This window comes from Myotis davidii, unplaced genomic scaffold (genome assembly GCF_000327345.1).
Source record: "Myotis davidii unplaced genomic scaffold, ASM32734v1 scaffold962, whole genome shotgun sequence".
Classification (NCBI taxonomy): domain Eukaryota; kingdom Metazoa; phylum Chordata; class Mammalia; order Chiroptera; family Vespertilionidae; genus Myotis; species Myotis davidii.
In genome coordinates, this window is record NW_006295559.1 from 4,430,490 (window position 1) to 4,442,201 (window position 11,712).

Here is an 11,712-nt window from a genome sequence, read left to right on the forward strand (position 1 = left end):
CTATATTCACACTCTCGGTGATCTCATTTAGTCCCTTGGTCCTAAATACTACCTGTGCTGAGAAGTCCTAAATTTATATCTCCAGCCCAGACTTTTCATGATCTCCATATTCACAGATCCAGTGGCCTAATTGACAGTACCACATGGAGGTCTAATAAACAACTAAAACATGACATGTCCATAACTGAACTGCAAATCCTTTCTCTCCTCCCCCTGCTGTCCTGATCTCAGTTGATGACAATTCCCATCCTTATAGTTGCTCGGAGCAATAACCTGGAGTATTCCTTACCTCCTCGCTCTCTCACCCAGTGTACAATCCATCAACAAAGTATGTCCATGCTCACTTTATACTTCTCTACGCCTACCACCCTGGCCTGGATCCTTTTAAAAAATGTTAGAAGATATTCCTCAAATCTCAGTTTCCTTATAATCCTTATAATGATCTACAAGACCTTGCATGATTGGTTTGCTACTCTGTTCCTCTCTAATCTTATCTCCAGCTCTTCTCTCTATTCTGCCATGCCAGCCCCTTCTCCCCACGGATGTATAGGGGTCATGATCTTTGTTCTGGCTGTTTCCTCTGCCTGGAACACTCTGTCCCTAAGCAGTCTTTGGCTGAATTCTTCACCTGTTTCAGATCTTAGCTCAAATATCATCTTCTCAATGAAGCCTATCATGACTACCCTATTTGTACTACACCTGCTGCATACCCCCACCACAGCCTTCTCAGTCCTCAGTCTTTTTTCCGCAGAGCTTAGCTTCTAACAGCGATTTTCAACTGCTGTGCCCCAAGAATATTTAAAACATACAATACTTGACTATTTAGTCAGGGGCACTGACCTCTTTTCCCTTAGATTGTCAAATAAAAAAATGACGACAGCCAACACAACAATAGTCATCCAGTGTGAATGAATCAAAATTATAACTATAGTTTCTTGTCAGATCAGCAAAAATATATATTTTTGGTGTGCCATAGAATTTCAGTAATTCATTTGTGTGTGCCTTGAGATGAAAAAGGTTGAAAATCACTGTTCTAAGATATCGTTTACTTTTGTAAATGATAGTTTACTTTTTTATGTCAATTGTGTATCCCAATATCTTCTATGAATTCAGATGGCTGTGGATACATTATGATATCTTGGGGAAATCACCCATCCCTGGGCCTCAGTTTCCTCTTCTGTAATGTAGTCTATAAAGTCTTCTGCCCTAGATTTCTATAACTTTTTTCTACATATTGGTAATTTTTGAATCATTTTAATGAAACCAATTCAGTATAAGGCAAGTAATTGAAAACATATCTAAAGATGAAGGCCTTTAGGCTTATTTCCTTATATTAACTAAGTGAGTCTCGGGATGTTTAACTTTTTTAAATCTTATCTTTAATTCTAGGCTATACCCCAGCTTTGGCCTGTGCTCCCAATAAGGATGTGGCTGATTGCCTAGCTCTCATTTTGGCCACCATGATGCCTGTCTCATCAAGTAGCCCTTTATCATCCCTGTCATTCAATGCCATTAATCGTTACACCAACACCTCAAAAGCAGTCAGCTTTGAAGCCTTGCCCATCATGAGGAATGAACCTAGCTCCTATTGCAGTTTCAACAACATTAGTGGGGAGCCGGAGTACTTATACGCCGACGTGGACGAGCTCAATGACTCCGATTCAGAGACCTACTGAGAGGCTGAGCCAGTGTCTAAGGCGAGAGTTCTGACACTAACACTTCAAACTGTGCTTTTCAGGAAAAGGGCACTTTCTTATTCACATACAAACTCAACCTTAAGAGGAAAGATCACAGAGTGAGTGAATATAAGAAATGTGACGACATTAGGAAGAAGACTTTTAAAGGCAAGTTTTGCAAAAGGAGCCTAGAGTCTTGAAATAGACTTGACCAGAGGAAAATACTTTGGTGTCAGATTGCTTTGTGGAATTGTTTAATTTGGTTTTGCAGTGCCAGGAATAATTTGGGACACTGTGCACCCTAATCTGCTTACACAAGCAACACTATAATAAAAGAAGAGATAAGGACACTAGATTTAAATGTTATCAATAGAACTACAATTAAATTTAAGGGCAATAAAAGTTTGGTGCAGTAGGCATTATGTGCACAGCAATTGCCAAAGGACCAAATAACTTAAAGGCTTTCTAATAGAATGCCATTTGGTGGAAACTGGAATAGGTGAAATGAAACATTACTAAACCAAACTTTGATATTCTGAAAATGAAGCTGAGATTTGGTTTTAAATGTTGATTTTATTTTATTTTATTTTTTTTTAGAGAAAACATCTGAAAGCCTTTGAACCCTGTATAAACCATGAGAGAAAGCAGATGTATTTTTACATTTTTTCTTTTACATAAAATTTTTAAAATTCCAAGTTTTATAATATTAGAATTGAAAACCAGCTGACTGGGTGCAGTCAGGGTGAAAATACTTGTGATGCAGACATGAGATAGATTGGGGTCAAGTTACTGTTGCCCAGTTTTGAATGGTTTAGGTTTTAAATTGAACTATTTTTGTTTGAAAATGTAAAGAATTTCCTAGAAGAAAATTTCAGAAAATCCAAAATTAGGTTATTTTCACCCTATTGCAGCTAAGTGGTCCTGGGGGCGTTTTTGATCTCACTACTTTGGATGGTACACCTTCATCACTTGCTACTTTTGTGCCTCCATGTGGTTCGGGGAGTGTTTGTTGTCATTGTTTAGTGGAGAATCAAATCACTTGTTATTGATACATTAACATCATTAGGTCTCTTAGAAGTCATTTGCATATTGGGCAAGATTTAAAATACTAAAATCCTTAGGTCCTATTCAGATTTGTGGGAAAGAAGCAATTGCCTGCCAAATTGGAAAACTGCCTTTCAAATAACAGAAAGCGGGGAGGAAGAGAGGGCTGACATTTAGGCTTTTAAACAACAATTGACATGGTTCTGCGTTTACTGTAACTGTTGCTTTCCCAGTGAGAATGATTTCACACATGTAGGGGGTCTTACAGGTCTGGGTAAAGTTCCATACATTTTCACAAGATGATACCCAATTTCATTTATCTTTTTTGTATTGTAAAACTGGAAACTCTATGACACTGTAAATTATCAGCTGGTTTTTCTGAATATAAAGTGTGAAAACACAGAACAGTATTTTGATCTATTTGATAATTTTGTGGGGTTTTTGAAGAATTAATGAGCATGTACATAGAAATAGTGACTGCTTGAATACTGTACTTACTTGCACTCTTTCAGTACATCGAGATTCCTGTATATTTTAGAGTATAATAAAACACAGATGTGAGTTGTATTTAATGAATAATGTATTTGTATCTGTGCATATGACCTAAAAATCTATAAAATTTCTAGGGCATTGACTACTAGATTTTAAGCATTTTTTCTAAAATATTTACAGAAATTATAAATGTAATCTTCCATCTTTTCTTTATAATATAAAAAAGTCATAAGGGACCCTTCCTAATTATTAGTGGTAGGAAGGTGAATATGCATTTTAAAGACAGCAGACTACATTTTCTATTGTACCTTTTGAAAAAAGAAAAAAAAACTCAAGAGGATTCTAAAAGTATACATATGTGTGCTTTCTCTTTCCTTTTAGGAATTCTCTTCTGAATTCCCTGAGGGAATTTTCTAGAATCTCAGAATTGAAAGAGACCTGAGGTTCATCCAGTCTAACCTCTTAACAAATGCAGGAGTCCCTTCTCCAAGGGTGATCTTTCCACCTTGAACACTTCCAGTGACTCTACCTCACCTCGCAGTCCATTCAGTTGTTGAGCAGCTCTAACTGTTAGCAAGGTCTTCCTTAGATGGAGCTGAAGCCTCCCTCCCGGTCACTTCTGTAACCTGGGCTGGGTCTGTCCTCCAAGAGAACACAGAACGTTGAAATGCTGATCCTCGTGCCCTCTGCCATGTCTTCTCTCTTTCAGGCTGTTTGACTCACCTGCGCTGATTTCCAGAAGGACTCGTTAGACACGCTGTTAAGATTTTCCATATCTGGTGAAATCCAAGGTGTAACTATAAAGTAACAATCTGTTTTTAATTTATCCTCACACCTATCAGAACTTAGATCTTGCATCACTTTGTGTAAATGATGCTATTACTGAAAATATTGGTGAGGTGGTTCTTTGCATTATTTGTCCACTAGGAAAACTGTTTCATTGCTTTGTGATCCCATTTTGTGATAGTCTGTACCCCAGCTTGATCAACTGCTTCCTTTGGTCTGCACCTGATGAGGGGAAGCCCAACGTGCTGTCCCAAGTAATATCCAAACAGCGTAAGTTATGTTGGAGTTAGTGCGTGGACAGTTTGAATGAATGACCACAGTACGTTCCTTTATAGTTACACCTTGTATGTCGACAGCATTCAGGCCCTGCTCTGTAGTTGTTTATCCTTGCACAGAGCAGAAAAGCCCGTTTGCTTTTAACTTCTGCATGAAAGACAACATCCGAAATACCTGATGTGTATTTTCATAATACCAGCTTCTGCTCTGCAACTACTTTGGGGGAAATGGTGGTAATAGCAGATGGCCTCCTTTCATGAGACACTCGACTCAAAACAGTGCCATTTAGTTCAGGAGATCTCTACGTGTAGCTGTCAATTAGGGGTTTAATTTGGCTTATATTGGAACCTTTTAAATGAAATAAAGTTTTCTAATGCAATAAATCGAGTGTCTTTCTTTTTTACATGCAAACTTATGTTTTAATGTCTAATTAGTGTTCTGTTATAAGTTTTTATCTTTAGAAAACTTCATTTTTCGATGCTCTTTTAGAATTTAGATGAACCTATCTAAGTGGGTTTTTCATATATATTCATTCAACATATATTTATTGATTGCTTGCTTGCCATATACTTGAGGGTGAGAATGGGCAGAAAGTGATCTAGAAATGGTGGTCTTGTCCTCCAGGAGCTTATAATTTCGTCGTGGGAAGGCATATGCCTGAAAGTAGAAAGTATAGAAATATAATTGAAGTAAAAAGAAATCACTAAGGCAGTACAGAGAACAGTCACCTTTGGGAAGGAAGATCGGAACAGGTTTTATGGAAGAGGTGGCATTTAGGCTGGACGGTTAGGAACAAACACGATTTGAGCAGGTGGAAAGGGGCAAATGAAATCCTAGGTGAAAATGGTTGGTAGAGGGGGTTAGATTGAAGCAGATATCAGCATTTAGCACTTCTGAGCATGAAAAGATCATAAAAACCTACAAAAGAGCTAATTATAAATATGTACAGAGATAAAAGTGCGAACAAGTACTATAAATAGGCTATCGGAGGAGCAGGCAAAGAGGACTTTAATAACCTGGCTCTGTATTATCTTATGCTGGTAATAACAAAATGCCTACTCAGTGTTTATCATGTACTCGATAGACAAGGTCGTAAGCACTTGAAATACATCTCTTAATCCACACAATGGTCCTGTGAGGTAGGTACTATTAATAGCACCATTGAACAGAGGCAGAAATGAGGCAGAGGTGACGGAACTTTTACCCAAGGTCTGTTGGCCAGTAAGTAATTCATGAAGCCTAGATTCAAGCCCAGGCAGTCATTTCCCCAGTCAGTGCTTTAACTACCTACTGACCTCTAACATGCTTTCTGGTCCCCGGTGAAATTGGTGATTTTGCAGTTGGACCCCATCATGACTACTAAGTTATATAAGTTCCTTTCAGTTTTCTTCTCCTAGGTCACTAATTTTAGAAGAAACACAAATGTGACCACAGCAGAGGTCTATTGAACACCTGCTACGTAACAAACTGTGCTGGCTGTAAGGAAGAGGTAACAAAATTTGCCTCGTGACGAAGCCTAAGAGGAGGACAGCAACACAGTAATCCTGATACTCTTGCAGGTTGGCTGACAAGCTTGGCGGGGTGATACTGCTTCAAACTGGAGCTCTGGCTGGGTTTGACTGCTTGCTGTGAAGTAGGCTTGGGTCTTCTACAACTAAAGTCCAGAAGCTCTCAGAGGTGACGGCAAGCACAAGACGGCAAGGCTGACCCCACACACCCAGTTATGCCTCTGCATGTATCTCCTGTGCTAATACTCGGTTGGCCAAAGCAAGTCACATGGTCAAGCCCAGCCTAGGAGGAATGGGGATCCTTGATCTGCCCATTGGGAAAGGATAGTTTGAGTCCCGTTTTCACAGTTCATTTAGCCCTGAAATGATAAGCCAACTAGCTTGCCATTGGTTTTCATTTATCCATGGGCATGGTTGGTAGTCTTTGCTTTCTGCCTGCTCCTTCCCTTCTTGTGGTACCCCTTCTGGTGTAGTGGTTCATTTGGTAAAACTGGGCAGCAAAAATGTTTTGAATTGGAAAGATCTTCCTTGGCAGTGTGGAACTGATTGGGTAGGTATTGGATTTGCTCTGTTCTGAAGGGGAAGAGCCAACCTTTTGCCTACCTGAAACTCCAGAAGAATATGGCACCGTCCCTTCCCATCTTACTGTGACCATTCCTTCCAAATCAGCCCAACCTCCCGCAAGAGAGAAAGTAAAGCTTGGCTGGTGACTACTTTTAATACCAAAAAAAAATATTGGTGTCTAAAGTTCTCCACTACCTAGACTATTTACCATCTTACCCTCACCAGCACTTATATAAGTCTCCATTCCCGTGCTTCATCCTTTTTGTGTTATTTCAAATTTCTTTGTGGTTTTTTCACTCTTCTGGCCTTTCTTATGATTATCTGTCATCTCTCTTAATTAGAATTGAAATACAGGCCTGTTTAGACCTTCAGCAAACATTTCTTGGGTACAAACTCTGCAGCAAGCACTTTTTAAATACTGGAGCTACACCTGGGATATAATGATGAACCTTAAGAAGTCCCTGTCTTCGGGAAGCTTGTTTTAGTCAGGGAGACAGCCAAGAAAGATCATATTATGACTGCTCTGCAGAAAAAGATTTGTGAGAATAGCTGGAGAGCTACTTGAGATTTTGATGTAGGGGGATGGAGTCGGGGAGAGGGGTATGGAGACTAAAAGAATACCTTGCCCATTATGCACTAGCGCAGCAGTTCTCAACCTGTGGGTCGCGACCTCTTTGGGGGTTGAACGACCCTTTCACAGGGGTTGCCTATGACCATCGGAAAACACGTATATAATTACATATTGTTTTTGTGATTAATCACTATGCTTTAGTTATGTTCAATTTGTAACAATGAAAATACATCCTGCATATCAGATATTTACATTACGATTCATAACAGTAGCAAAATTACAGTTATGAAGTAGCAACGAAAATAATTTTATGGTTGGGGGTCACCACAACATGAGGAACTGTATTAAAGGGTCGTGGCATTAGGAAGGTTGAGAACCACTGCGCTAGTGGATTGTACAAACAAAGTTGTTGATATGAGACACGATAAGATTTTGCTGAAAAAGGTGGGAGAATGTGAAAGTAACACACTATGAAAAACAAGAAAGGATGGCGATGTTAAGCTAATCCACAAAAGCAAATCTGAGAGGTCTGCTGAGGGTAAGCCAAAAGCATGTCATCAGTAAACCTGAGGATCACTTGTCATTTGAAGAGAGGGGATCTGGGTTGATGAAAAGTGTTTCTTAGACGTCTGCTGGCTCAGCCATCCCCAGTCCATGGCATATAACTTGCTTTGTCTTCAGGTAAAATTGAAGATGGCACAATGCATGGGGTTGGACAGGTTAGCACTATGCTCTTGTTCTTTATGCTAATGTAATAGTTGGCCACCTCCCAAAATTGACACAAGCTGACTCAAAAATTCTTGTGGACCTGCAAAGGACCCAGAATAGCCCGAACAATTTTAATACAGAACGAAAAGGACTCATGCTTCACAATTTCAAAACTTACTACAAAGCTACAGCAATCAGGATAGTGTGGTACTTTCTTAAAGATAGACATATAGATCAATGAGATTGAGAGTCTAGAAATAACCCATACATCTTTGGTCAATAGATTTCAAAAGAGTACTGAGACAATACAATGGGGAAAGAATATTCTTTCAACAATTGATGCTGGGACAGATAGATGTCCACAAACAAAAGGAATGAATTTGGACCCCTATCTTACAAACATACAAAAATTAACTCTAAATGGATCATACACCTAAATGTAAGAGATAAAACTGTTAGAAGAAAACAGTGTAAATCTATGACCTTGGGTTAGGTATGGTTTCTTAGGCATGGTGCCTACAGAACAAAGAAAAACAGATAAATTAGACTTCATCAAAATTAAAAACTTGTGTGCACCAAAAGTCACTATCAAGAAAGTGAAAAGAACAGAATGGAGAAAATATTTGCAAGTTATATCTATAATAATAAAATAATATGCTAATTAGACCAGGTATCCTTCTAGACCAGTGGTTCTCAACATTCTGGCCCTTTAAATACAGTTCCTCATGTTGTGACCCAACCATAAAATTATTTTTGTTGCTACTTCATAACTGTAATATTGCTACTGTTATGAATTGTAATGTAAATATCTGATATGCAGGATGGTCTTAGGTGACACCTGTGAAAGGGTCGTTCGACCGCCAAAGGGGTCGCGACCCACAGGTTGAGAACCGCTGTTCTAGACAAAGCCGGGGTTGTGAGGGAAGCCTGGGTCCCAGGTGCCAGAGGGAAGCCAATGCCAGCAGCCAGAGGAAGGAAGGCCTACTCTTGCACGAATTTCATGCATTGGGCCTCCAGTATCTAATAAGAGTCTAATATCCAGAGTATATGAAGAATTCCTACAACAATAATGAAAAGACGATTCAGTTTTTAAAATTAGTACAGGATTTTAATTTCTTTAGAGAAGATACACAGATAGCCAATAAGCACTTGAAAAGATGATCAACATCATTTGTCATTAGGGGAATGGGAATCAAAACCATGATGAGAAACCACAGCCACCAGGATGGCTATAAAAATAACAGAAAAACAGACAATATGCACTGGCAAGCATGTGGAAAACTTTAAACCCTCATGCATTGCTCATAGGGATATAAAATGATGCCGTCCCCAGGAAAACACTAGACAGCTCTTTAAATAATTAAACCTAGACTTACCATATGACCCAGCAATTACACTGGAATTGAAAACATGTTCACACAAAAACTTTGTGTGAAAGCCCACAGAAGCATTATCCATAATAGCCAAAATGTGGAAACAACCCAATTTTTATCAACTGATGAAGGAATAAATAAAACTTGGTATATCCATACAATGAAACTATTCAACCATAAAAAAGGAAGTACATGTTACACATGTAAGTATGCTGAATGAAAGAAGATGGGAACAAAAAGCCACATCTTATATGATTCCATTTATATAAAATGTTCAGAACAGGTAAATCCATAGAGATGAAAAGTATATTAGTGGTTGCCAAAGGATGACGGAAGGGGCAGTGGAAGTAACTGGGCATGGCGGTTTCTTTTGGGGATAAAATGTTCTAAGAGTAAATAGTGATGATGGTTGCATGACTGTGAATATACTAAAACCATTTATTTGTACACTGTAAAGCAGTGATTTTTATGATATTTAAATTATAGCTCAATAAAATGTGGAAAAACAAGATATTTGAAACTATTGGAAACCTGAATACTGAGTCATTGACCATTTTAAGGAAGTATTGTCCATTTCTTCTAGGTGTGATAATAATGTGGTTATGCTTTTAAAAATAGTCCTTATCTTTAGAGATGCTGAAATATTTACAAATGAAATGATCATAGTATCTGGAATTTGCTTCAAATAATATGAGCCTTCACATTTAAAACTGATTTGTTAAACCTGCAACTCGTGTTCATGGCCTTGTAAAGTAACCCCAATCTGTGACTTGTTTTGCACTTGGTTAATCGAACACACCCAGAGCCTTCTCTGGTTTGTGGCATTTGATTCACCTACAACCCCTCTCACAAACCCAACTGGTGGGAAGGAGAGCGTCAGCACTAAAGAAATTATGGGAAAATTTATTCCATAAATACCTTGAATATTTATGCTCTGCTGGGCACTGATCCGCTAGATGAGGAAGGATGTTTTGTCATTGTAGCTCTTAAAAGGGTGAAGGCTTAAACAGTTTTCTAAAAACACAGGAGGCATTATATAGAAAATTATATAGCCATGTATTTTTAAAAATATATTTTTTTATTGATTTCAGGGAGAAAGGGAGAAGAGAGAGTAACATCAATGATAAGACAGAATCATTGATCAGCTGCCTCCTGCATGGCCTCCATTGGGGATGAAGCCCACCACCCGGCCTTGTGCCCTGACCGGGAAGCAAACCATGACCTCCTGGTTCATAGGTCAGTGCTCAACCACTGAGCCATACCAGTTGGGCTAGGCATGTATTTTTAACCATAAAAAAACTGTTTCAAAATGGTAATCATTTAATGTTTCAAAATGGCAAATTTTACTTGGATCTAACATTTTAAGCAATTCTTCCCACATAGCCATTCAGCAGCCTTCCCTATCTGTACTGCCTCTTTTGTGCTTCCTCCTCACAAATGGCAAACAGTTATTAGCTTAGATTGCCCCCAAGTCTAGATGGCTGCAAAGGACAAGGAGATACGAAAGGAGATGTAAACATATTACATATTTACCAGGGTAGATGCTACATTTCAAGGGAGATCTATGGAAAAATTCAGTTTTGTTTAAAAGTCAATATTTGCTTATGGTATTAAATTTGAGAAAAGTTACTATAAAGTAAAAAAAAAAGGCATGTGTCAATTTCACATTGAACATTCAGTGACATTTTTCTTATTACAAACTAAAACTTTATAGTAAAAATTTAGAAAGATAAGCAAAAAGGGTAAAACAAAGCCATCCATCATTTTACCACTGAGATCACAAACACTAAAAGTGATCTTATTTTTCAAAATCCATAACTGAACAGGAGCCATATTTTCTAAATGGGGTTATATTATATATTGTATTTATAGCTTGCTTTTTTACTTGCCATTCTATAAATATTTTTCCATGTCAACATATCTACATAAATACAAAGTAATAAATACACATGGTGTTTAATGCCTTCTTCATGTTGAAGATGCCCTCAACCTTATAACCTCGACTCAGGCACTTACTGAGAACATTCCAGGTGCCGAGAAAGTGGCTCAGTCTCATCCCCAGTGGAATTCGCCACCTGAGGGAGAACTGGACACGAGGACAAATACATTGAGCCCCACGTGATTAGTGGAAGGCAGCAGAGCCGTGGCGTCCACCTGGGTGACTTTTGGCAAGTTGCACAACCTCTCTGAGCTCTCGTCAACCCTGTCACATGCAGATAGGACCATTCCATGGTCTCGGTGAAGATGAGATGAGTCGATGCCCTCAAAGTGTTCAGAGGAAAGGGAGTGACACACAGTAAGTGATCAAAAAGCTATGCATGTACACACTGCCTGCATTCAAAACCTGGCTCATATAAAGCTGAGTGGCCTTGGGCCAGTTGTTTAGCTTCTGTGTCTTAGCTTCCTCATCTGTAAAATGGAAATAATAAAGATAACTCATAGTTATTGAAAAGATTACATGAGTCACTAGGCCGGGCAATAGGAAGCACTCAATAAGTATAAATTGATATCAATATAGCAGCTTACTTTGAGTTAGAATTAAAATTAGACCACAGGACCAGCAGGCGTGGCTCAGTGGTTGAACATCAACCCATCAACCACAGTTCGATTCTCAGGGCACATGCCTGGTTGCAGGCTTGGTCCCCAGTGAGGGGCTTGCAGAAGGCAGCTGATCGATGATTCTCTTTCATCACTGATGTTTCTATCTCTCCTCT

The 11,712-nt window shown here is 38.8% G+C and overlaps 1 protein-coding gene across 8 annotated transcripts in view; it reads left to right on the forward strand.

The window, feature by feature from the left end:
* ANKRD28 (ankyrin repeat domain 28) overlaps positions 1–4,657 on the forward strand; it is a 115,669-nt gene extending 111,012 nt beyond the window's left edge. For 7 of the 8 annotated variants that reach the window (XM_006770179.2, XM_015568100.1, XM_006770178.2 and 4 more), the window contains one exon: positions 1,390–4,657. In XM_006770179.2, the coding sequence (XP_006770242.1) occupies positions 1,390–1,676 (287 nt within the window). In that variant the 3' untranslated portion in view covers positions 1,677–4,657. The remainder of the gene's footprint in view (positions 1–1,389) is intronic. The other variant, XM_015568102.1, reaches the window with a different exon arrangement.
* Positions 4,658–11,712: the final 7,055 nt, after the last annotated feature.